The sequence below is a fragment of the Chiloscyllium plagiosum genome, unplaced genomic scaffold (genome assembly GCF_037043375.1).
Source record: "Chiloscyllium plagiosum isolate Xiang-an unplaced genomic scaffold, Cpla_swu_hap1 HiC_scaffold_25, whole genome shotgun sequence".
Taxonomy (NCBI): domain Eukaryota; kingdom Metazoa; phylum Chordata; class Chondrichthyes; order Orectolobiformes; family Hemiscylliidae; genus Chiloscyllium; species Chiloscyllium plagiosum.
Genome location: NW_028270163.1, coordinates 55,689,096 through 55,716,942, shown reverse-complemented (window position 1 = coordinate 55,716,942; position 27,847 = coordinate 55,689,096). Strand labels below are relative to the sequence as shown.

The window sequence follows — 27,847 nt, the reverse complement described above, 5'->3', positions numbered from 1 at the left end:
ACACCCTTCTTCATTATCCTGCTTACCTGCAACTTCACTTTCAATGAACTATGAACCTGCACTCCAAGGTCTCTTTATTCAGCAACACTCCCTAGGATCTTACCATTAAGTGTACAAGTCCTGCTCTGATTTGCTTTTCCAAAATGCAACACCTCATATATCTAAACTCCATCTGCTACCCCTCGACCAGCTTCGATTGTTGTTGGGGCTGCCTGTCAAAGTGCGTAGCCTCATCTTTCCTCCCATAGTACATGCCATCTGGCCAATTTTGTCCACTGATATAACTTGCCCAAATCCCTCCGCAGACTGAATGTGTGTCATTTTCACCACTTGCCTTCCCATCTATTTGTATGTCAGCTGCAAACTTGGCAATTGTACTTGCACGTTCCTCACCCACGCCAACACATAATTTAAATAATTGTGGCCCCAGCACTGATCCCTCTTGTACTTCACTAACTACAGTGGGTTGCCAATCTGAAAATACATCCCTCATCCCAACTTTGTCTTCTATTAGTTATCCAATACTCTATCCATACTACCTCAAACACCACAGGCTCTTAAGTATAAGAATGTTTGGCACCTTATCTAATAACTTCCAGAAATTCAAATATATTATATTTACTGCTTTCTTTTTATCTACTCTGCTTGTTATCTCCTCAAAGAATTCCAATAAATTTGACAGGCATAATTCCCCCCTTCATATGCTACGCTGACTCTGCTTGATTAAATTGTGTTTCTAAATGCTCTGTAATACATCCTTTGTAATAATCCTCAGAACAAAGTAACCAGGTATTTTGTCCCCTCCCTGACAGATTGCAGTGTCAAAAGATCAAATCTCACTTGTAGATCTCAGGTGTTCACTGGCCCCCACATGCTATAACCGCAACATATCATCTACCCTGCCACCATTATTGTATTTTATTTAACTAATTCAAGTTTAGAAATATTGTTCATTGATCTGTTATATCTAGTGGTTTAAGAAAGCTATAAATGTAATGCAATACTTATATTTCCCAATACCAGTTTAAACAACTGGCCCCCATTCAAGAGGAAAAAAAAACTTAAAAACTCACCTAACTTCACAGATAATTAATGCTCTCATGCCCTGTTCCCAATCACCCTCTCTTGACTCACTCCTTTTATGTAAAAAAGCAAAATAGCACCTCCTCCCTCACTGGCCAAACCCCTAAGCTCATTCTGTCTTGAGCTGATATCTTTGTGCTTGCTTACTGTTTGTACAGCATTCCACAACTTCCAAGAAATGGGTCAAGGATACTTGAATCTATTCTGTAGTCATTTTACGGGCTGAGAGAATACACTAATTCCACCATCTAGCAATAGAATTGAATTATAGTGCCAAAAAGCATAGTATTCCAATTCCAACCAATCCCCAAACCTTAAATCAAGCATTCGATTATATTAAAAAAAATCCTAATGTCTTAAAAGGAATAAAGATTTTTGAAAACAAAGAAATTAACTGTAAGGACACATGATATAGTATGTAGATATTTATTGAAATTGTTTGAAAAAGTCAAGGATGAAAAACAATGTGATGCAACAGTTATTGGTTCAATATGCAGGAAGAATGCAAATTCATTGTAACAGAAAATTGTAAGGATGCTCGGTGGTATTTTAGAGTTAACTGTACTGTGAATCACGCAACTACTACACACTAACAAAGCAATAACTGTACTGTTTTGCATTGCAACACAGTTCAGATTGTAAGAGGAAGAAGTCTCTAATGCTATTTATTTTTGAGTGCAAGATCATGGGGATTTGGAAGATTTGCATCCTTCAAAGGCCGCAAAAAACAACTTTTGTCTTCTTGCCTGGCTTGGAAAAAAAATAATACTGTGGGCAGGGGGAAGATTATAGGGGAAAGGAAGAGACAAGTAATAAAATGTCCATTTCTTCTGATACACAATTAGTTTAGGGATACATATAGAAATGTTATACTGTGAGATTTAAATAAAAATTGTTATTCTGTGTACTCTGATACCCTGAGAGTATCTTGGTGGTTTCATTTTGTGCAGATTTGCTTCTTTTGAGATTAAAATATTACTTAAACAATAAATAAACACCTACAAATGTTTTAAATACCAGGCAAGTCTGAATGGAGGATAAACTTCTAAATATCCACATGAAACAATCATTCCAACAGGTAAATTGCTGCATGATAAACCTAGATTTCCTAACTGTACCAGGAATCCCAGGGCAACAATGTCATTCTGCTGATTGTGCAAATATTTACATTATTTACATAATTATGTCTCTTTTGGGTTATCTGACATTGGCAGCATCTCATTGTACAGAACCTTTACAGATAACATTACCGGTACCTATGGCAAACAGAAACAGGCTCTGAAATTACAACAGAGTCATTACAGATCTGCACTGTCCTTTCAGATGACATGGGAGCTACTAACCAGCTTGACCTTTAAACATCTTTGTTTTCTTGCACGCTACCCGTTGAAGAAATAAGTTTGCATATTAAAATAAAAACACAATATTCATTGCAGCCTCTTGAAACCTTATATAAAACATATCATGAACGAATGATACACCCATTCTGATCACCGTTGCTTCAGTAATGCTTTGTACACAGCAAATCCTAGGACAGCAAACACTGTAGCTCCAAGACTTGCTCGAAGCCAGAAGGTTGAGGTCTTCAGGTCGGCCTGTGCTGTGTGTCTACAAAAAAAAACATTTACAGTAAGGAATTGAAATTTTATAGCAACAGTACAACAGAATTAAGGGTCAGTAAGTTTTAGCTATATTTAGAAAAAAAAATATGGACTGGACGATGTTTTGTAGAATTGGTTGATTGAAAATTAAACACACAACAGACGAGAATAAAATTAAGCAGTGACGTAAGTATGGCAGACATGCTTTGTGCACTTGAAAAGATTTAGGGTGTGGACTAAAACAGTTAAATGTGTCTACAGTGTAATATGTAACACAATAGGTAGTTACTGAGCATGCTCAATTAAGTACTGAGCCAGACTCCTCACAGTACGACAGCTTAGCAAAATTAGTTAAAGCAGCAGTGTTACTAATCAGGTTTAATATCCGCATCTTGGTTGCTCATACCAGATATGGCAGTTTCTTGTAATAAACATGCTGTAACAATTATCTATCACTATATGCATTAAAAATCTTTAAATACCAATTTTTAAAAACTTTATCTTGCCTGTTCCACAGAATGCAAGTCAGTAAGAGGGTTAAACACAGGATAAGTTAGTAAAACAATAGTTACAGGTAAGACTAAATAAACATAGTAATGGGAATATAGTGTGAATAAACAATTTTGCAGGGAAGGACAGGTTAGAATTTACAGTAAATACTATTAGTGGCAAATGTAACTGATTTTATAAGTGCCAAGAGTGCTGCTGTGACCAGAATGTTCTATGTTTTCGAAGTTTGTGTATCTTAGTATTCATTATCTGAATTCAGGAACACACTAGATACAATCTTGATGTAATAAAAACTTAGCAAACTAAGTTGACCTGCTGCATGTAACAAACATTTCAACAGCTTTTAAAGTTTAAAAATTTGATACTAAATCTGTCATTTGTTTCCTTTCTTATTTTGTTTCTTCCCTTGTATTTTCACTGATTGAAGGAAAACTCACAATGGGTAACATCTGCCAACATAACAGCCATTTGATCCATGAAAACATAATCGATCAATTTGAACAGTCCCGGCTCAATCAGAATAAAGAAAACATTTGAGCAATGTAGTTTATGAATAATTCCTGCTTTTCTAACCATTAGTTGTATTTGATAAAAATATACTGCTTTAACTCCTTACCACTATCATTATCTATAACTTCGTAGTACATGGGGAACAGATATGATTTAAGTTCACACTTTATGTGCAGGTGCTTGAATGTGTACTGAGCACAACTCAGATCACGTATGATTGTTCTTTTAATTTGCAGACAATATCCTTAATGGAGGACAAGAGTTGGAATTGCAGTAATAATTCAGGGAAAAAAAAAATCAAACAGCACAGTTCAACAGCTAACAGTGTATAATTGGACTTGCAAAAGCTAAGGTTTTCTTTGATGTAATTAAAAACAAGGTCTACGAAATATATAGGAGAAAGTGAGGACTGCAGATGCTGGAGATCAGAGTCGAAAGTGGGGTGCTGGAAAAGCACAGCCAGTCAGGCAGCATCCAAGGAGCAGGAGAACCGTTATTTCGGGCGAGAGCCCTTCATCATTCTAAGTTAGTCATACTACAGAGATTGCAAAATAGATAATGCTTAAATACTTAAAGGTTGGTCAATTATTTGCTGGCACACGATGTCTGTCTACATCACACATGATCAGAGGAATGCAGATTCTGCCATGCTCAACATTCCAACACTTACAAGAACTACAGAACTCTACATTGAATCTCACTAGCTTAAAGTAGCTGTGCAGCCTTTCTGGAGTGTGTATATATATTGCTCTGAATGCAACAGTGTCACATTAGGTCACAAACATATGAAACAGTATTCTTTCAAAGCTAAGATTACCACATTAGTTCATTGCAACTTGTTCTTTTTAGTTTCAATTTATGTCCGACAGATATTAAGAGGTAAGAATTTCCAGGTCTCCTTGCCATATGACTTTAACTTGACATATTCAGTTGCTATGTTTTGAATTTGATGCACATGGAGACAAAAAAGAAGAATTAAAGTCGATGTAAATCAAAAAATCAGCAACTAATTTAAAAAACATTGCTAGAATATGAAAAATATGTTCATCAACATTACTCCTCCAATCAGGAATTGTATTCAAATGACAACCATAGTCCAGATGAGGAGAATTTATTCTGTGTACAGTTACCTGTCTTCATTCTGCAAACTGTGAGCACCAGAAGACTCCATGAAGATAGAATCTTCAACAAAGCTTACGGCGTGTACTTGATGAACGAGACTGCCTTCATCATTCGCCAACAGCATAGCACCCACCTCGTCTACTCGGTCTTTTAACCTTATGTATATATACACACACATGCATACAAGTATGCAGTTCATAATATGGTACAAAACAGGACGCATGTCAACCTAACAGTATTTACATTGAGCAAACAATTTGTGATTTTTACCAATGATTTAATTCAAGGAGCAGCCCTGTATCAATTCAGCTTTATTAACAAGAGTACTTGAATCCTTAATCACAATATACAAATCTTTATCTTCTCAAGGCATTCCTTTAATTTCAAATACTTAAGAGTTTTGGGAAACGGAATGGGAGATATACAAAGGTCGATTTAGAAGCAAAATATCAGAATTCAGGCAGCAGTAGTAAAATTTTACTAAGAATGGAGAAGCTATAATTAAGGAGATGTTACTTCCTTTGAGTAGAAAAAGATCCATGGTTGCATAATCAATATGCTTTTAAATTCTTGGGTAGTTCTGAATTTCCAGGCCAATTAAGAAGTTAGCAATTGAAAAATAAAGTGGGGAAGTAGAGTAGTAGGGTAGTAGTTGTTCTGATGGAACAATGAGATTAAAAACAGCAGACACTTGAAAGGGAATAATCAAAAATGGTTAAAATTAGCATTAGAAGGATATTGGTAAACCATTGGCTCATGAAATCCTAAAGGAAACTGAAATTACCTTTCTTGGTCAAGAGAAACTAGCATTAGCTAGGCAGGAACACAAGGGATGAGATATCAATACAGAATATTAGGAAAGGAATTTTGCTGAAGGACATACAAGAAGAATATATTCTGAACAGCAGAACTAATAAACTAAAAAAGATTTAAATCTAAATCCTGACTCTCACTTTTCTGGAGTCAAATAAAAATTACTCAATAAAACTAATTGTTGATGCTGGTTCTGTTCAACAATGTATGTGGGTAAAAAATAAAATGCAGCATTATGGAGTAGTTTAACAGCAATGAGACAGACCAGCTACAGGATTAGGCAAAGATTTGCCATTAATAAAAAAAAACTGTGGAGTACTTTTAATGAAGATAGATCTTTCTGTAGGAAATAGCAAAGTAAGGATATTACTTAATTAAAACTCCTAGATTTTGCTCCATTTCCAAAAGTTAGGGTATAAACTTTAAATTACATCATTAAATTCATATGATTTGCAGTTTAACAGGACTGCCCCTTTATCAGGATGACAAAGATTATTTATATGATCATTCAGTTCCAATTTCAGCCACCTACTATTTCAATAACAATTCTTTGTTCTGATGTCCATATCAAATTGACCAATACAAACAGAGGCTTACATGAATACAATGGCCTGTTAGTGACAAGTGGCTGCAGTTACTTTCTAACTGAGCATGCTCAAGCCTAGTTAACGAGAGTTAGGAAACGTCAGTATAATTCAAAGATATCTTGGGGTTAGCAAGATTCCTGGTTATGGCTCGGTTATGGTGCAGTGGACTTCAAACACCAGTAGACCACGATGTGAATAGCAGCAACATACACATTCACAGAAAACTGGCCAGCTGAAGGCAGTGCAGCAAGAAGAAGAAATGCAATTGTGAATGTGAGACTCAGTCTATCTAATAAATGGCTTCAGTAAAGAATATATTCACAATAAGCATGTGTTCTAAGTTAAGGGCGATAAAATTTACAGTCAACAGTTATGCACTTAAGGTACATAACTGTTACACCCACATTTCATTTCAAGAGCAGTTACATGCAACATGGCCAACAGATGACTAAGGGGTTGTTACAACACTTGAAATCTCAACAAGGACATCCAAGCCCAAATATCAGTCTCATCAGTCAATTTTATTCAAAGTTTTCACAAAATGACAAAAGCTACAACACTTTTGGCAAAAGTCAATATAGCGTTGGTGACTGTGCAGGCATGCATGGAAAGGAAATTGGAAAAACAAAATTTCTTCACACACTGTTGCGACACTAGATTTTCTAGTGTGTATTGAAACATGTTGATTGAAATGACTGTTAAGCATGAAGGGGTGCTTGTATGGAAATTCAATTTGAATCAAAATTATTATGAGATTAAGATATTGCAGTATTTGTTTTCCATAAACACTATAATAAGCAGACTTAAAAAAAAAACTGAATGGCTGCATTGGCAATGAAACAACTAGTCCTTCCAAAATGGATCTGGGTGTATTTTCATGCCATCAGATCAATAATGACACATTTTGAAGTAAAATCTCTAAATATTTGTTGTACGAAAAACCTGCAAGTCATCAGCATTGCTCAAATACCAAAGTGAAATCCTGCTGAAGGGAGGAGTGAGAATAATAAACCAAAAGCTATAGTTGGACATAAATATCAATATCACAATCCAAAGCAGATGATTTTTTTTCCATCCCCAAGAATAAAGTCAAATCATTCTCACATCAGAGATGGGGTAAGGAAGGATAAGTAAACAGACATGATGTAATAATAAAGTAATATGGTGCAAGTGGAATAGAAACAGTGCCAGCAGGCAAACAAAATATAAACAAACACCCAAAAGATAGAAAATTAGAAAAGAAAAAGTACATGTTATGACACACTAAATTATCCACAATTTGTCTTCACATGTGCATGCAACAATGACTCATCAGCTTCACAACAGGAAATGCAATAGCAGTAGTTCAAACCATCATGCTTTGTGACTTAAGAAATGGAAAGGGCACATTGGGTTGGGAATGTCTAAAATTTTGACACGTATGACGGCAGAACACAATGCACAGTATAAGGCAAACTATTCACATTCACCCAGAAATCAAAAATTACAATTAGAATTCTGATAACAATTCCTTATTCAAAAGAAGTTTTAAATCTAAACTAACTTCCAAATTAAGATTCTGCCTGTCATTCCAACAGCCCATTCAAATGATGAGATGAGTGAGAGATCATTTATTTTTTGCAACACCTGTCCATTCCACTATATTAAGCAATCAGCATCTTTATGAAATAAAAGTTAGAGTTCAGCAAAAATATGTAAGGAAAGATTGGGAATTTTGAAAACTTAAACTTGGTTTTCAATAAGAAATTTGATCAGGGACATTGAAAAATTAAAACGAATTCTCACTTCAAAAACTCAAGCTAGCTATTAATATGATGCATTATTTGAGAAGTGTTTATTCTGCAGGGTAAGAGTTTATTAAATAAAAATCCTAGTGAAGTTATTTAGTATCTATGTGGAACTGAAATGATACATAAACCTTTCCATCCAAATAGAACGAAAATAATTTACAATCATTGTCGTATTTTTGATATTCAAAAACAAGCATCTCTGTTAAGGGCCAGAACGGTGGCTCATTGGTTAGCACTGCTGCCTCACAGCGCCAAGGACCTGGGTTCAATCCCCACCTCGGGCAACTGTCTGTGTGGAGTTTGCACGTTCTCCCCGTGTCTGCGTGAGTTTCCTCCGGGTGCTCCGGTTTCCTCCCACAGTCCAAAGATATGCAGGTTAGGTGAACTGGCCATGCTAAATTGCCTGTAGTGTTAGGTGCATTAGTCAGGGGTAAATGTAGGGGAATGGGTTTGGGTGGGTTGCTCTTCGTAGGGTTGGTGTGGACTTGTTGGGCCGAAGGGCTTGTTTCCACACTGTATGGAATCTAATCTAAGTGATCAGAGCATAAACTCTGGTAGATATTGTTCTCTATAGTCTGTAGATATTTGGAAAATTCACAGTGGCTCTGCATCACTCTGGCTGAATTCAGTTAACTCATCACTGGGCACACATTGAATCCAGGATGTGCTGTTACTTGCATTCAATCTTTGTCACTGATTTAGTCCATGAGTTATTTTCTCCAGTTTAATATATTTTGTGCCAATTTACTTAAGGTGGTATATATCAGTGCATATTACACACAGACTTTATAATTCTAGAAAATTGTTTCAGAAGAAGATTCTATGCTCCATCAACACCATACCTTTATGGAGGGCAGACTTAAGGTGTGGAGGGCTGAAGAGATAGATGGAAGTCAAATCGCTAAGTAGAGACTAATTTACCAGCATGCACCTTCCAAATTGAAATAGATAGTCTGTCTGTGTCCTTATGTGCAAGACAGAATGGATCCCTTTTATTAATGCTAGCATGAAGGTTTGAACTCTCAAAACAGATCCAGAGCAGGGAAAAGCTTACTACCCCTTGCTGTTAATAAAGGCATTGTGGACAGAAATCAAACAATACAACCAACTGAACTACAGGTAAAGTAATTTTCAAATAAACTCAGGACACCATTCATTGCATCAATGTAAATTGACAAGTCTTCACTAAAATATTCAGTCTTTCTACATTGCATTGGAACTATTGTTGCCTACGCAAAGAAGATTAGTATTAATTTTTTTATATAGTAAATAGTAATTTTTCGTATATAGTAATTTAATCCACTTTGGTAAAGTCAGCCAACTTAAGAGTGGGTCTGCACTTGCAGACCTACAGGATTTTCATAATAATCATTTTCTTCTCCCCCCACCGCATCCCAAAAAAAACTTTTCTAGTTTTCAGTAATTTCAGTTGGATGGTGAACTGAATATCTTAAAGATGCAGGATGTCTGTTATGGGAAGCACTTGATCAAAATTTTAGCATTCCTGAACAAGTTGGTTGTACTCTGGAATCCTGCATTTGTTTAAAGATTCTTCAATAACAGCCTTATTCACGGCATATCCACTGTTTTTCGCTTCAACTCACAAGCTAGCCTGAAGGAGGGATTTTAAAAAAATAAAATTATGAAACCAATTAGTCTGCAAGCCCAGGTGGTTGTACATGATCTCTGAACAAGTTTAGGAAGCTACACACTATTTTCCTGGATAGGAACAAATTTCTTAGTGGACCAGCAGTTTTAATTACTGGCCCTTTAAGCAAAAGGTTGGTATGAAAAGTGTCATGAACTGTGCAGAAATTTGCATTAATAAGAGGGCATCTCACTGTCGAGAGATAACTGCCCATGACAGACTCAGACATCTTAACTCAAATGCCAAAAATACAAGGTAGCTTTTCAGGCCTGGTCACAATTTGTTGCTCTACTCCAGAGATTAGCAAACAGGATATATTATGTAAAGCTAGATCTTTTGTTGGAATACAAATTACTGTACGAAATTGGGAAAGAATGAGAATAAGGGCCTGAGATCAATGGTGAAAACCTGCAATGCACTACCATGATCGACTTACACAGAATTACAAGAAAGAAATTAGGAGTTAATGCTATAAATGGATTATAAAGTGGAAGTAGGTCTTCAGTTCAATAGGATTAATTGGCACCATTCTAATATTTAAATAAAGCTAGAAACATTAACTTGAAAACTATGTAGAAATTAAGTTCACATCCAGAGCGCAAGTATTGAAACACATCCATTGACTGCAAGGAATTTGTGTTTCAGGAGATCAGTAGTTATAAACATAATGCAAAACATTTTTCAAAATTATACCATGAAAGGTTTTAGTTGATTGGCAATATGAATGCTTTAAAAATTTCACCATTTATAATTAAATCTGTACAAGATGATTTAAAAAAAAATTATCCAAAGATTGTGGGTGTCACTGGATAGAGTTAGAATTTATTTCCCAGCCCTACATGCCCCTGAAAAGATGGCAATGAGTTGCTTTTTGAATCCTGGCAGTCAATCTAATGTAGGTACACCCAGTGCTACTAGAGATGGAGGAGTGGAGCAGGGGGTTTCCAGGATATTTGATCCACAAACCAGTAATGTATTTCTAAGCCAGAATGGTATGCATCTTAGAGGACAGCATGCAAGTGTTGGCCTCCCTGTGCACTGGGATCCTTGTTCTTCTGTGTTGTAGAGATTGCTGGTTTGGTAGACATGAGTTAAAGGAGCTTTGGTGTGTTGAGGTGTATCTTATAGGGAGGATGCATCATTATGAAACATAATGAAGACCATAAGATATGCAAGTAGTAGGAAGTATAACGTTCTACGAAATTGGTTCTGGCCTCACAGTTCACCAGTTGGACAAATCCCTTCTTGGTGAAAATCAAGAGGAATTTCCTGAGGTGGGTGCAAAAACATTGGAGTGTTCAAACAAATTTCTTCACATCTGGGCTACTTATAGTATTGCCTCAACCAGTGAATATGAACTTAAGTGATTGCAAGTGATAGAGAGTCGAGGAATAGGGAGAGAGAACAGTTAAATGCGGGCTACAGGGATGGTGCAGGAGGGAGGGATTCCGGTATCTGGAAAGCTGGGGTTCTTTCTGGGGAAGGTGGGATCTCTATAAACAGGATGGTCTACACCTGAACCTGAGGGGCACCAGTATCATTGGGGGAGTTTAAATTAACTCTGCAGGGGCATGGGAACCTAGACTGTAGCTTAGGGTGCAGGACCTGGAGTGTAGGGAGGTTAGGAACATGGCATCAATCTCAAAGGAGGGTGCCTGTAAACAGGAAAGTGGCTTGAAGTGTGTATACTTCAATGCAAGAAGTATACGAAATAAGGTAGGTGAACTTGCAGCGTGGGTTGGTACCTGGGATTTCGATGTTGTGGCTATTACGGAGACATGGGTAGAACAGGGACAGGATCGGCTGTTGCAGGTTCCAGGGTTTAAATGTTTTAGTAGGGTCAGAGGTGGGGGTAAAAGAGGGGGAGGTGTGGCATTGCTTGTCAAAGATAGTATTACAGCGGTGGAAAGGACGATGGATGAAGACTCGCCAACTGAGGTAGTTTGGGCTGAGGTTAGGAATAGGAAAGGTGAGGTCACCCTGTTAGGAGTTTTCTACAGGCCTCCTAATAGTCCTAGAGACTTAGAAGAAAGGATTGCGAGGATGATTCAGGAGAAGAGTGAAAGTAATAGGGTGGTTGTTATGGGGGACTTTAACTTTCCAGATATTGACTGGGAAAGCTATAGCTCGAGTTTGTTAGATGGGTCGGTGTTTGTCCATTGTGTGCAGGAGGGTTTCCTGACACAATATGTAGACAGGCCAACAAGAGGTGAGGCCATACTGGATTTGGTTCTGGGTAACGAACCAGGCCAGGTGTTAGAATTGGAGGTAGGTGAGCACTTTGGGGACAGTGACCACAATTCGGTGACTTTTACTCTAGTCATGGAGAGGGATAAGTGTGCACTGCAGGGCAAGAGTTATAGCTGGGGGCAGGGAAATTATGATGCGGTGAGGCACGACCTAGGATGCGTGGCTTGGAAAAGTAGGCTTCAAGGCATGGGCACAATTGATGTGTGGAGCTTGTTCAAGGAGCAACTATTGAGTGTCCTTGATAAGTATGTACCTGTCAGGCAGGAAGGAAAGGGTCGTGTGAGGGAGCCGTGGTTTAATAAGGAATTGGAATCCCTTGTTAAATGGAAGAGGGCGGCCTATGTAAAGATGAGGCATGAAGGTTCAATTGGGGCGATTGAGAGTTATAAGGTAGCCAGGAAGGATCTGAAGAGAGAGCTAAGAGCAGCAAGGAGGGGACACGAAAGGTCCTTAGTTGGTAGGGTTAGGGAAAACCCAAAGGCTTTCTATAGGTATGTCAGGAATAAAAGAATGACTAGGGTAGGAATAGTTCCAGTCAAGGATGGTAGTGGGAAGTTGCGTGTGGAGGCCGAAGAGATTGGGGAAACACTGAATGAATACTTTTCGTTAGTATTCACTCAGGAACAGGACATTGTTGCTGATGTGAATATTGAGTCACAATTAATTAGAATGGACGGCTTTGAGGTATGTAGGGAAGACGTGTTGGAAATTCTGGAAAGGGTGAAAATAGATAAGTCCCCTGGGCCTGATGACATTTATCCTAGGATTCTCTGGGAAGCAAGGGAGGAGATTGCAGAGCCAATGGCCTTGATTTTTATGTCCTCGTTGTCTACAGGAGTAGTGCCAGTAGACTGGAGGATAGCAAATGTGGTTCCCTTGTTCAAGAAGGGGAGTAGGGATAACCCTAGTAACTATAGGCCGGTGAGTCTCACTTCGGTTGTGGGCAAAGTCTTAGAGAGAATTGTAAGGGATAGGATTTATGAACATCTGGATAGGAATAATGTGATCAAGGATAGTCAGCATGGTTTTGTGAAGGGCAGGTCGTGCCTCACAAACCTTATTGAATTCTTTGAGAAGGTGACTAAGGAAGTAGACGGGGGTAAAGCGGTAGATGTGGTGTATATGGATTTTAGTAAGGCGTTTGATAAGATTCCCCATGGTAGGCTACTGCAAAAAAATACGGAGGTATGGCATTGAGGGCGAGTTGGAGGTTTGGATTAGGAATTGGCTGGCTGGAAGAAGACAGAGGGTAGTAGTTGATGGTAAAGGTTCATCTTGGAGTGCAGTTACTAGCGGTGTTCCGCAAGGATCTGTTTTGGGACCATTGCTGTTTGTCATTTTTAGAAATGACCTGGAGGAGGGGCTAGAAGGTTGGGTGAGCAAGTTTGCGGATGATACGAAAGTCGGAGGAGTTGTTGACAGTGAGGAAGGATGTGTCAGGTTACAGCGGGATATAGATAAGTTGCAGAGCTGGGTAGTAAGGTGGCAAACGGAGTTCAATGTGGGTAAGTGTGAGGTGATTCACTTTGGTAAGAGTAATAAAAAGACGGGGTACTGGGCTAATGGTCGGATGCTTGGTAGTGTGGATGAGTAGAGGGATCTTGGTGTCCATGTACACAGATCTCTGAAAGTTGCCACCCAGGTAAATAGTGCGGTGAAGAAGGCATATGGCGTACTGGCTTTTATTGGTAGAGGAATTGAGTTCCGGAGCCCTGAGGTTATGTTGCAGTTGTATAAGGCTGGTGCGGCTGCATCTGGAGTATTGTGTGCAGTTTTGGTCGCCATACTATAGGAAGGATGTGGAGGCACTGGAACGGGTGCAAGGAGGTTGCCTGGTATGGTAGGAAGATCGTATGAGGAAAGGCGGAGGCACTTGGGGCTGTTTTCATTGGAGAAAAGAAGGTTTAGGGGTGACTTGATAGAGATGTACAAGATGATTAGGGGTTTAGATAGGGTTGACCATGAGAACCTTTTCCACGCATGGAGTCAGCTATTACGAGGGGGCATAGCTTTAAATTAAGGGGTGGTAGGTATAGGACAAATGTTAGGGGTAGATTCTTTCCTCAGCGAGTTGTGAGTTCATGGAATGCCCTGCCAGTAGCAGTGGTGGACTCTCCCTCTTTATGGGCATTTAAACGGACATTGGATAGGCATATGGAGGATAGTGGGCTAGTGTAGGTTAGGTGGGCTTGGATCGGCGCAACATCGAGGGCCAAAGGGCCTGTACTGCGCTGTATTTTTCTATGTTCTATGTTCTAAGTGAACACTTTTTGGCCAGATTCGAAATTAAATTTGAGCACTAGAAAAAAAGAGAATAAGTAGCCTGAATCACAATTCAAGTACAAGATGTATTGACTATCAAGATCTTATTTTTTTAAAACTTGAACAAAATGTATCATCACAACGGTGCCAAGTTCCACCCAAATTATAACTTCACATATTCACTCATCAACCTATATAAACTTTTAATTAAATCCACTGAAGGGAGAGATTATGGTACCTCTGTTTTACATTTGCAACTTCTGGGCAATAAATTACAATGCTCCAATGATGTCTCTACACCCCAAAACATCCAAAACCTTTGGGACAGGCAACAGGAAGGGGAAGGGATAGGGGGCTGCTGAATTGTATACTTAAAACATGATCATAGCATAGTTATGAGCAGGATTGTTAGATGGCAGTGGTCAGTTTATGAATGACACATACATACACAGCAAATATTCACGAGCAAAAAGTGATTAGGTACATGAATAATGACAGCACATCTTTTCAAGTGTGTATGGTTTCGGTATGAAAATATGCCTTTTATATATAGTTCCTGTATCCAACTGAATTGCTAGTCAAATAATCACCAGCTTCTCCATCACTAGCACCTCATTCTGTTTTCAAATAGCTTCCATTTCAGTGGACCATCACTTTGCCCAAATTACATGTACAAGAATGTACAACAATAAAAGTTGTGTCAATTCAAACTACATGTTCATTATTTGGTAATACATGGACCTACATTTGATCAGCTTCAATAATATACTGAGCAGTTATTGTAAAACTTTTAGGAGGCATAGTATTAAAGCACCAACTTTAACATTAATCTAGCAATAAGTAATCGTAAATGTTAGGCAAGCAGAAAAATATACTGACTCATCTCAAGTTTTAAGCTGTAGAATTGGCAATTTAAAAAAAAGGAAAGATAGAGGAACTTTACTCAAATAATCATTTGATAGTACATAACCTATGTCTCACTGAAAAAAGGTCACATTCTGTCAAAGCTTTTATTTTGAACTCATCAGGACAATTAACAAGACTATCAATTCAAGTGGAAAGCCAACATTTATACTGCATGACAGTAGACAGCCGATAGTGCCTCAAGCAATCATGGAGAACACACCGATCAATACTGATTAACATAACTGTCAGGCTTTGTTTAAAGTTTAAACCAGGTAGGTTGACTGATATCTTCGGAAAGTCCCCCGACCAATGAATCCGCAATGTGTTTGTTTTGCAAAAAACAGGGCCCTGTGTATTAGTAAATGTTGTTTCCAACAACACAAATTTTCCCACACTGATTGGTCAACTGATTGTCAAGAATATTCTTTGCATACTTAGGATTATCCAGTAAATGATGTCCAGTTGCAAAATTGCATTTAATGTTGATCGTTGTGCTGGATCCTTTTGCAGGTGCAGGCTGGTAGGATACAGTTAATACCTTTCTTGTTCTGAACAACTTAAAGGGACATGCTGTTTGACACAATCCATCAATCTCTAGAATGTATAGCCTCCGTTTCCGACATTACACCAGCAATGAAATTCTTATACCACATGACCCATTTGTGTAATAGAATACCCTTTTAGCTTGATGGTAACATCCTGCATTGCTATTGCACAGTAACATGTGAAACAACTAACTTCACTGTTGTTCAACCTTTTAAGGTATCTCACTCTTTCAAAATAATTAGAAGTAGGCTGGACATTTTCAGGAGTAAAAATCCATGCTGCATACACGGATTTTATTAAGGCGTTTGACAAGGTCTCTCACAGTCGGCTTATCCAGATGCAAAGGATTCACAATGACTTGGTCACATGGATTCAGAATTGGCTCGCCTACTGTGACGAAGCTGCTTCTTTAACAAAGTTATGCAATCCTTGGCTGTTTTTTCAGAGAGGTCATAAACGACAGAGACTCCAAAAAGAAGTGTCGTGGTTGAAGGGTTTTTGGGCCAGTTTGAGAATAGCTAACAGAGACTGCCTCAGGCAGAAGGCTTTCAAGTTAAAACAAAACACTTGTACAATGAAAGGGGTGTGGCCAGTTCTCCAGCTCAACTTTACTCTGGTTTGGTTTGGTTTTAGCAGGAGTAGGAAAAGAAAGGCTGCTGGACCCAAAGAAGCAGGTCCAGGCTAGTACTCTCTCTCTCTCATACTCTCTCTGTCTGACTTCTATCCTTTAAGAACCTGTGTTTGACTTTTCCTTTTGAGTCAAGGGGTGTTTATGGGGATTGTTGCAAATATTTGGAACAGCATCATTATGTTGGGATAGTCTGCTAGGTTTTCACATAGAATAGGTTATTCGGTATTCTGTTCTCTGTTGTTTGTGTTTCATTCAGTAATCCTGTAAATAAATTCTGTTTTGTTTAAAACTAAGTGGTTTCACCAGCTGATTCTTTCCTGGAATATCCACTTGACACCTGCTTAAAACAACTAGCAAAGTTAGGGTCTGGGCTACTAGGGAGCATGAGAAAGGTGACATCAGACCTTGAAGACCATGTTGAGAACATACTGTCAGCATTACCCGAATGATTGGGATATAGCTATCCTATTCACATTGTTTGCCATTAGAGATGCCCCAAATGAATCTACTCAGTTCACTCCCTTCAAGTTAATATTTGAGCATTAAGTGAGGGGCCCTTTGAAATTAATTAAAGAAAAATTGACAGGACCACAGTCGGAGATCTCACACTTGGATTACATATCAGAGGTGAGGGAAAGATGAAATCGAAGTGGTGAATGGGCTAAACAGCACCTAATGAAGGCACAGTGTAGAGTGAAGCTGGTGGCAGATAAAAGCTGAGACTCTGAGACATGTTTTCCCGAGGGGATGACATGTTAGTACTGTTACCAGTTATAGGAGATGCCTTCACAGCCAAGTTTAGTGGTCCCTATCAAATTGGAGAAAAAGTTGAGACCTGTCTGGTAAAGATGCCAGATCAAAAAAAAATGGTATCGGGCATGTCATGTGAACAGGTTGAAATCATATTATACTAGAGAGAAAGAACTAGAGAAACACATATTAGTTACTGCCCCGCAGAGCGAGGAATCAAATCCAGAGGATGTGGATTTTGATGTGCCTCAAAATATTTTAAAAATGCAGAAGTCCTTGAAGAGTGGGATAGGTTAGTAAATTACCTGTCTCATGAGCATAGAATGTAGTTGCAAGATTTGTTACTGCAGTATAAGAATCAGATGGGGAGGACTAATGCTATTGTACATGAAGTAGGGAATATTGCTCCGATAAAACAACACCCCTTTAAGCTTAATCCTTTCAAAGCGAGACAGATCCAGATGGAGGTGGAGACCATGCTCGATGAGGATATCGTCAAACCAAGGCAGAGTGAATGGTTTGGTTTGGTTTGGTTTCAGACAACCCGATTGTCTGAAGTGGCCACGCAAGCAGATAAGATGGTCAGGAAAGTACAGAGTTAAAAATCACGCAACACCAGGTTATAGTCCAATTCTGGTAGCCACATTACAGAAAGGATCTGGAGGCTTTGGAGAGGGTGCAGAAGAGGTTTACCAGGATGCTACCTGGATTGAAGGGTATGAGCTATAAGACGAGGCTAGAAAAAACTTGAGTTGTTTTCCGTGGAGCATTGGAGGCTGAGGGGAGTCTTTATAGAAGTATATAAAATTATGATTCGGAGATGCCGGTGTTGGACTGGGGTGTACAAAGTTAAAAATCACACAACACCAGGTTATAGTCCAACAGGTTTAATTGGAAGCACACTAGCTTTCGGAGCGACGAAGGAGTGTCGCTCCGAAAGCTAGTGTGCTTCCAATTAAACCTGTTGGACTATAACCTGGTGTTGTGTGATTTTTAACTTTATAAAATTATGAGATGCATAGACTGGTTTGACAGTCATATCATTTTTCCCCCAAGTTGAAATGTCTAATACTAGAGGGCATGCATTTAAGGTGAGAGGGGGAAAGTTCAAAGCAGATGTGAGGGGCAAGGTTTTTTTTAAAAACACAGTGTGGTGAGAGTTTGGACACGCTGCCAGGGATGATGATGTGACAGGTGGATTTAAGGAACTTTTAGATAAGCACATGCTTAAGCAAGGAATGGAGGGATATGGATCAAGGACAGGCACAAGGGATTAATTTAATTTGTCATCATGTTCAGCACAACATCGTAGGCCAAAAGGCCCATTTCAATTGGTACTTTTGTGAATTGTTCTGACGAATGCAATACAAAGAGCTTTGACAAAATGTGTGTTTTTCAGTAATACTTAAGTTCGCTCAAAGTCCGTTAATCTATAATACAGTTTATGAAGAAATACTGAGTCAGAGGAATTGGGTTCAAGTCCCATTCCTGTACTTCAGCATATGATAAAGGCTCACACTGCAGAGACCTATTTTGAAGAGTCGGATTAGACTCGAAACATTAACTCTACTTCTTTTTCCACAGGTAGTGCCAGATCTGTTACATTTCTCCAGAATTTTCTATTTTCATTTCAGAATCTATAGTTATTTTGGGCGGGGGGGGGGGGGGGGGGTGGAGAAGAGATGGAATATGGAATTCAGAACACAACAATATCAGTTCAATAGACTATGTGTGATCTTGATTTGTTGATTTGTGCATTTGTATGTCGTACTGGGAAACTCCTTTTTTCTTGGTCAACATCACCAAACTGATCAACTCGTCATTTATCTTACTGCTGTTTATGAAGTCTCGCCAAATGGCCATTCAATTTGAAATTTGTAGAATGCTATATGGCAAAGCAGTTTGTGAACAAATTTGGTATTTCTTAGAGATAAGATAAGGTGATATTTAACAAGCACTGTATACATTACTAATATTTTGCAAGTATTCTCATCTGGAAAGCTCTGAAGAAACACACACTACCAGAGATTTAAAAATGCCTGATCAAGGACACTGTCTTATATGCATCATCTCAACAATCCTGAGGGGAGATTTAGAAAAAAAGGAATACCTATTAAGCTTCTTTTAAATTGAAAACTTGAAACTTAGATTTTGGAACAACACTCTTTCCCTCATCGTGCATCTCCATAAAGCAAAGTAACAATTTTGACAAAGAGACAAAAGTTGGAGATTCTTAAATTATAATGTTTTAAATGATTACTACCGTTGTATTGCCAACTCTCAGCACTCTGGAATTGAGGAAAGCAGTAGATATTAATTATGCCTATATGTGACACTTGGATCATTAGAGACATGAAGGAACAACAGAGTTCTTTTTAACAATTAAAAAGTTGGCAATGCATCCACACTTAGGCCAATATATATTGGTACCTGAAAAACAGCATCTTATGATCTAACTACCTACTTATGAGAAACTAATAACATTATTCTGCACACAGTGACAGGTACGAAGTATTTCGTTGCGCAGGTGACTATAATACAGAATAAATTCAGCTACCTTCCTACTGACAACATATTTGCTCAATATATGTTATATCCTTCCTTCAACAGATAGACTTTTCAGACTTGCCAGCCAATTATTGGTAAGAACACCAGATAAAGAGTGGAATATATATTAAAAGAACACCATTCAGTAATCATGTTGAAATATGCATTTCAATGGCCACCATTATTCTTGCATGTGAGGGCAAAGGGCTTCAAAGGATTTTTTCCCCCAGTAAAGACTTTTAAAATCCCTATTAATAAATATCTTGAAAATGTAAATAATTCAGTGGATATGCTGAGTGAAGCTGACTTTGAAGGTTACTCCTCTCCCACCCACCAATGAAAAACAATTTGAAAAAACCTTCTGAAACCCAGTAAATAAAATGAAGAACCTGTTAAGAACTGCAGTGAAGAATTTGGTCTTTACAGATTGCAGCAAGTCTGAGTTGAGGAAGTTCTGACAGATGCAAAATGAACACCTGTTGCAGGTACATAAACAGCGTAACCGGGCATGGCTGCGAAAACACACAGAAGTAAGGCAATTGAGTCTCTGCTTACAAAGTTAAAAAAAATTCAGATTCACACCATTCTTGTAAATCACTTGCAAAGGTACCAAATGTCCAATGCCACTTCTGAACACATTTCAGCAAGTTGCCATGGGGAGAACACATAACATGCTACAATCCTACATGAGCAGAGGAAGCAAATCTTACTTGTAAGAACAGATACAATGATGATAAAGAACATTAAAAGCATGTGTGTCATACAATAATTTTATTTTTGTTGTGTTTAAAAGATAATATGCAACTGCAGCAGGTCCAGTTTACTGCATATGAAAGAAAATAATACCAAGCCTTTGTAATAATCTAGTGCATTACTGTCTGCCATTCTCAGCTGAGGTCAAGATATATTTTGTAATGTTTTACCTATTTAAGAAAAGAAAAATCTGCATTATAGAGGAGTTCAAGTAATTAAACTATGAATGTACGAGTGCCAGCTGTCATACTGTCAACAGCCTGCAGTTATTACATATATCAGAAGTCACCTGCATGCACTTAATTCCATCACATCCTAAAGGAAGCAATATTTTAGACTGTCCTTATAATACAGCAAATAAATTGGATTGAGAGATTATAAAATAGAAATGTTCCAGAATAACGGAATGCCAACGACAGCATATTCTATTTTGTTTAATTTGCATGCAGTGCAGTGAGCAGTCCATCAGGTTTGACTGGGACAGGTCTGTTCCTCGGAGGGGCTCACACTTAGCTCCAGTCTCTCCAATCTATTATGTTTAGAAAAAATCAGGTCCAAAATTGTCCGATGAATAAGTACCCAGTGCAAAGAAAACACTGGCAATATATATCTAAAAGAAACACAAGTAGATCAGCTGGCTCTTTGACCCTGTTCAGTCATTCCATAGAATTATGTCTGATCTGATTTTAATCTAATCTCTGCATTCCTGTATAACTCTGATCATCGTTCATCTCCATGGTAATCAAGAATCTATCTACTTCTGTCTCAAAAAATATTTAAAGACTCTGTACTCTTGTCTTTTGAGGAAGGGAATTCCAAAGACTAAACCCTCAGGGAAAAAAAAGAGGTTTCTTTATCTCTATTTTAAATGGAGTCCACTCAGGATCCTCTAAAGACGGTTTACTGGACTCAAAATGTTACTTCAGCTTGCTTTCCACAAATGCTCCCGAACTTGCTGAGTTTTTCCAGCAATTTCTGTTTCTGATTTCAATTAAATCTCATCTAACCCTTCTAAATGTTAGAGGCTACCGGCCTCGTCTGTCGAGCTTCTCCTCGTAAGGCAACGTGATCATTCCTGGCATTTGTCTAATAAACCTTCTCTAAACTGTTTCTGATACATTAACATCCTGCTACAAGAATGTGACCAGTCTTCTATTCAGTACTCGAGTTACAGACTCACCAATGCCCTGCAAAAGTGAAGCATAACTTCCCTACTCAAACTCAATTCCCCTTGCAATAAAACATGACATTTTATCATCCTTCCTGATTACTTGCAGTACTAGCATAATAACCTCCTGTGATTCATGCATTAGGACACTAACAGTTTTGATACTAACTTTAATATGTATGCTATGAGAGATGTTAAGCTAAGTGAATATAGTTATAGCTCCCTGCTTTTTGCCTCCATTCCTTTTTGAACAGTTACATTAGCTATTTTTCAATCTAAAAGAATCTTCTCCAAACCTAGTGAGCTTTGGAAAATTAAAATGCATAAACAATCTCACTAGCTACTTCCTTTTAAGACCCTAAGATGAAATCCATCAGCATATTTCAGTTCTAAGAATAACTTGCTTTTACTTTAAACCTATGAGGGTCAAGAGAGCCCCATGATGGAAACTTATTTTTGTTTGACATATGCATTAGAATAATTTTGCCCAATAAATTCGATATTTTCCTACACATTTTCTTGAAATTCATTTTGCAAGTGCAATGGAGCCAATGTTTCTCCATGGAAAGATCATATTCTGATTAGCTTCCCATCATTCAACTGAAACCACCAGAAATGATAATCATAGCTGTATAGGCAGCTTTTATTCAGTCTAGGTGCTTGTACTTTTCAAGCAAAACACTAGCAGAAAAGTATTATTGAGAATACAATATGAAAAAAGGGAGACTTCAAAAGATAGACTGACCAACTTTCTCTGCATATGCTTGAGGAGGAAATACTAAAATTAGAAAACTAATCAGGCAAGGGATGCAAGCCTGAGAGTATGATAATTTGAGCAGCCCAAATTAAGGGAGACTATCAGTGCAAACAATTGGCCCAGCTTTAACACTATCACTGCATCTACAGTGTAAACTTAATCCCAACACCTCTGCCTTGTGCTGACATTTGGCCATACTGTCCAACCATTGGTTGCTTTACAAATACATTTTTAAAAAATTAACATGTGGCTCTTCTGAGAATATTTTAAGTTGTTATTCGCTGAGGCCTTAAAGAGAATTCAATAACCATCTGAGACAGAAAATTTGCAGAGCTATAGGGCATAAATGGGGAGTATATAATATATATAGAATATCAGCTTTTCCCCAGAACTGTCAGTCCTATCAGGCCAACTGGCCACCTTCTGTGTTGTCACCATACTATGATTTCTTTCATAATTGCAGAATATTTTCCTGTTATTATCTCAGATTACCCTCTAAAATATTGCTTCAAACTGCAGTTAATGATGGTGATCCATGCAAATCTTAACACAACTCATGCAAGACTGTACTGGCTTGATGCCCTGTACTTACGGATACATGGCTATGGTAGTCACTTTGACAAAGAAGTCTTTGCTTGGTGTGCCGACACTGTTGCAAGTATAACTTTGAGGTGGTGGCATTTTGTGTTTGTTGCAGAACTCAATGGGAGAAATGCTGTGATCCTGTTTAGCTTCATGCAGATCAGACTTTGCAGCTACAATAATACATGGTGTTTTGCTATCAATGAAATGTTGCTACAAAAATAAAAAAAAATTTCCATTAGTTGCAGTGTCAGCTACGACGACAAATTAATATTTATTAACAATTTTTTTGTGATAAGTTTAGAAATAGCTTTCGAGTGAACTGGATTAAGGTTCCAATAATGGTTTTAAAGGACTTACTTTAGAGAAATTATAAACATATCTTTTCTTAGCACCGTCTCATCATACATAGTTCCTCTGATGATTTGCTCCTTGTCAATGCCATCATTTACAGTCCTACTTGATTGATATGTACATGAGCAGTTACTTTTCTATATTTTCCCAATGAGGAAGTACACATTGCCACAACTCCAACAGATCAGATACAGAGGGTATAAAATCGCACGTGCAAAATGTATGCTACAACTCAACATATTGTACATTGAAACAGAACCCTATTGGTAATACTTCCATCAAGTTGTTCAAGGGCAAAAATGTAATCATATTTTTAATTGTACATTTGGGTATCAGGCATTGTTGTATTGTTTAGTTGATAAGATAAAATACACATGAAAAAAAGACACTGTGCAACAAACTGGTAAATAAACATATGAAAGCTGGTATGCCCTTTCATCTGTCTGGAATCTCTTGAGCAGGTCTTCTCAAATAATATGTAATATTAATGAAACTGTCTGCAACCTTAGTCAGGAAACTAGGTTCAGCACAGCAAAATATAGCAAGGTCTGAACTTTTCATCAACAATTTACTCTTGCGTAGCAGTTTTATTGTAGAAAGATATTGCAATGCTACACAGTTAGATGTCAGATCAGAGGATAGAAATTTGGAAATATTTAGGAAGAAGGTTTCAGACCTTAACACGAGTTACTAAAGGTCCTGCCACCAAGAGGAGGAACTTGGATGCTCCATAGTCAAAAACTCAAGGACCGAGAAAGGACTGGAGGAGGTTAGAGTAATAGAGGAAGGCAACCCACCAAGGGATCTACAAGTAAAGATTTTGAACAAATGTGGAAAAATGTGACAAATGCAATGTTGGCCATTTCTGCTTTTAAAAACACAGTATCTATTTGCATGATTAAGAGATAGTTACACAAATCAAAAGATATCAGACAAGTCCAAAACTTCTCAAAGTCTGTTGGATGATCATTAAATTTGGCAATTATCATTCACTATTTGAAAAAAAAGTAAAGATTTTGTAGAGAAAATTGTTGTCACAATCATACAGATGCACAAAATAAAGAGAAACTGAGAGAAAGGAAACACTGTGCAAATCTTTAAACTAGATGCTGCAAATACCTTGAAGATCCTTGTACAATAATCAAATGATTTGGGATTGCTGACATCATATACCAAGCAAACAACATCACAAACGGTATCAGAGGCAGTAATAAATTCGGAGTCAGACAAAACTTCATGTAGCTTTAAAAAGGAAAAGAAATACAAACTTAGAGTTGTCTTCATGTTTAAAAGATTGTTAAAACAAAATGCAAGCTTAAAGCACAAACTGGAAAATTTAAAAGAGGAATCCTGCAAAGAATGACATCAACTGTGGTACAACCGTGAATATTAGAATTCTAGAGATATCTAAATGAGAAAATTAATAAACAATGTTTGTGCATTTGTGTTCCCATTTATTGGCATATCTGGTAGACAGTTAAAATCATGTGAATTTAATTACCATATACAATACTAGGTTACAAATGTTGATTATCATGCTTGAAAGAGTACATTAGGTCAATCTTTTACTAATTATTTAATGAAGTGCAAAAAAAGTTTAAAGCAGTTTGCAGGCTTCAGTCTAAAGAGAGGGTAAGCAAGGCAGCTTCAATACAGTCAACAAAAAAAAAATGCAAATAAACAGTGTGAAACACAGTTTGAATCCTACTTCAGTAAATGAGCAAATAGCAGTTTAACTAAACACATCAATGTAATGTTGAATTTTTGAACAAATTGAATTTAGTATAATATTCCCACATCTCTGTTGTAATAGCATGACCAGTTTTATTTAAATGTCTTATTTATAACCTGACTGGGATTATATTTTTGTTGAACAGCTAAAGAGAAATGCCATTTGAATTCAAACTAGTTAGCACCATTTCAATAAAATGTAAAATATTTCCTTTGTGCTGAATCAGAATCAACAAACACCCTATAACAATAGAAAACAGAACTTCCATTTGGAAAATAATTGCTTATTTTAATGCAACCTCATATTCAGTTTTCATGACAGAAAAATTACTACTTTTGAACAGTTATCTGTGACAATAGCATGTTAATATACAAATTACTAAAAGTGAATGATGATGTACATTGCAAAAATATTGAAATGCACCTCCCTCTTCTCCTGCTATCTTATTCATTCACCAGCCAGAAAATGCAGACCACACTGTAACCACAACACATTAATAACAGCGGTAGCAGCTGCTAGACAGTGCACATGGTGGTGTCCAAATTGATTACTGTGTCTTGGACATGTATACCAAGGAAATGCCCATATTGTCAGATAAATTTCAGTGTTGTGACTATGTGGGACAATTTAAAGATGGATGCAACTAAGACTTGAAATGCAGTCTATAGTCTACAATTGGGACATTGTTAACACTCATACCCGAGTAAAGTGCACAGGTTGTTTCTTGACATAACAATTAAAAAGAAAATTCATTCACAGAATGAGGACATAGCAAGCTGGACAAGTATTTATTACCTTTCCTTAATTGCTCAATGGGCAGTTAAGGAGCTATCACATTGCTGTGGGTCTGGAGTGACATATAGCCAAACCAGATTTGGATGGCAATTTCCTTCTCTAAAAGGTCCTTTGTGAAATAGATGGGTTTTTCTGACAATATTCATGAGACTCTGAATCCCAAATTTTTACTGAATTCAAATCCACCATCTGCCATGTCAGGATTCAAACCTTGGTCCCCAGAACATTACCTAGGTCTTTGGATTAACAGTCCAGCGAGAAAAGCACTAGGTCGTCACCTCAGTTTTGTTACACCCATCTAATTTATGGTGAGACAGACAGTCTAGGCTTTGTTTTGTTCTATCATCTGGGAATTGTATTAAAACATTAGTCCAGGATAACTGCTGAAGTCAGAGAGTGGGACTTGAAACTGATTTAGACACTGATTTAGTATTACCACTGAACTAAACTGATAAATTCAGGTCAGTTCAATTGCTGCTTTTCAGTATAATAATTCAAAAATACTATTGTGGTGATTACTTAGTGTGATGGAAATTATCCTCAAAAATGTACATGCAAAAGTTGTTAAAGTTTCCACCTTTGACTTTTTCTGGCTATAAACGAAGTGCTTCTCCAAGGAATTCACCTGACAAAGTAGGTAAAGTATCTTGTAGTAAACAAACAATGTCAACTTAATTGCAACCTACTCCCTTCACAGGAACACTTGTTCAAAAGCTAGTTAACATTAAAACTTACATCATTCTTCTATTTAAAGATTTTAGAGAATTGTAGAAATCAAATTTAACAACCAGCATCACAAAACTTCCAAGAAAATAAATGAACCACTACGTGAAAAGTTCAATATTTAATAGATTTAATATTTTCTTCCCAAGATGTTTCCTGTAGGTGTAAACAGAAATGTGAAGAATTATGACTTTGGATCTAAAGTAAGATAGCATGGATCACAGAAGGAAAGAGGTGTGAACATGCTGTGCATTTTGATCATATTCACATAATTACCTACCAGTAAGTATTTTTCTTGCCCATACACATAGGTTGTGTTTATGGCATAAAGTGACTTGTGTTCCTCTTTTATCTGTTTTTGTTTCTGTGAAGTGGAACAAAGCAAGTCAGTTAATCACAGATGATGAAAGTTACAACTCATATGAAAAATGGATTTAAATATAAAAAATGTACTTCACATAATTTAATTGCCTAAATAAGTGAAAAAACCCAATATATACAGGAAGATAAAGTATTAAAATATTTCCTGTTTTATTCCAGAGCATTAAACAAACATTTTGATCCACCTCATTCACCTTAAATTAATAGCACTGAAAAATAGCCTCCCTGGTTCCAGATGACACATGAGATATATTCTAAATATAAACAGCCAAAACTGATCAGCTTTTTCCTCAGGTCTTTCAAAGATTCAACTCCGATCTTTATTCAATGTTTTGCACAGCTAAGAGAAAGGAAATTATTCTATAATATTTAATAGCAAGTGGAAGAAATCTTCACGTTCTGTCTTTCTACTATTCATTCACACGCTGTGGATATTTGCTGGTTAGACCAGCATTTATTGCCCATCCCTAATTGAGGTGGTGGTGGTGGTGGTTGACATCTTAAACTATTGAGGCATAGGTTTACCCACAGTGTTTATTAGGGAGGGAGTGATAGTGAAGGAATGATGATTATGGCTCTAAGTCAGGATTTTGTTAGTTTGGATTGACTTGCAGGTGATGGTGTTCCATATATCTGCTGCCCTTGTCCTTCTATGCTGTAGAGGTTATGGGCTTAGAAATCAGTAAGAATGTTGCCAATCCACTCCATGATGGACATCCAAGTTCCCATCCAAGAGTACATTCAGTGTCCTTGCCACCTTCAGTACGTCTCCAAGTGGTGTTCAATATGGCAGAAAACTGATTTATCAGCTGGGGCAGAAATCAGCAGAAACTTGACTTGCCCACATTTGACCTTATGCTACGGAATTTCATGAAGTCCAGAGTAAATGTTGAGGTCTCCAAGGCCAACTGCTTCCTGTTTTCCATTGTACCACCATCTCTGTTGGATTTGCTCTATTGGTGAGACAGTACATACCCAGAGATGTCAATGTTAGTCTCTGGGATACTGGCTATAACGTATGATTCTGTGAGAATGACTATGTCAGA

General features: G+C 37.6%; 1 protein-coding gene across 4 annotated transcripts in view; it reads right to left on the bottom strand.

The window, feature by feature from the left end:
- Window positions 1–1,495: 1,495 nt before the first annotated feature.
- The window catches only part of LOC122562292 (mitochondrial Rho GTPase 1), a 98,079-nt gene continuing 71,727 nt past the window's right edge, over window positions 1,496–27,847 (bottom strand). For 2 of the 4 annotated variants that reach the window (XM_043715098.2, XM_088000754.1), the window contains exons 16-21: window positions 26,701–26,784; window positions 24,290–24,412; window positions 22,827–23,029; window positions 19,946–20,068; window positions 4,835–4,981; window positions 1,496–2,691 (exon numbers count right to left, since the gene is read on the bottom strand). In XM_043715098.2, coding sequence (XP_043571033.1) covers window positions 2,574–2,691; window positions 4,835–4,981; window positions 19,946–20,068; window positions 22,827–23,029; window positions 24,290–24,412; window positions 26,701–26,784 — 798 coding nt within the window. In that variant the 3' untranslated portion in view covers window positions 1,496–2,573. The remainder of the gene's footprint in view (window positions 2,692–4,834; window positions 4,982–19,945; window positions 20,069–22,826; window positions 23,030–24,289; window positions 24,413–26,700; window positions 26,785–27,847) is intronic. The other 2 variants (XM_043715099.2, XM_043715100.2) reach the window with 2 other exon arrangements.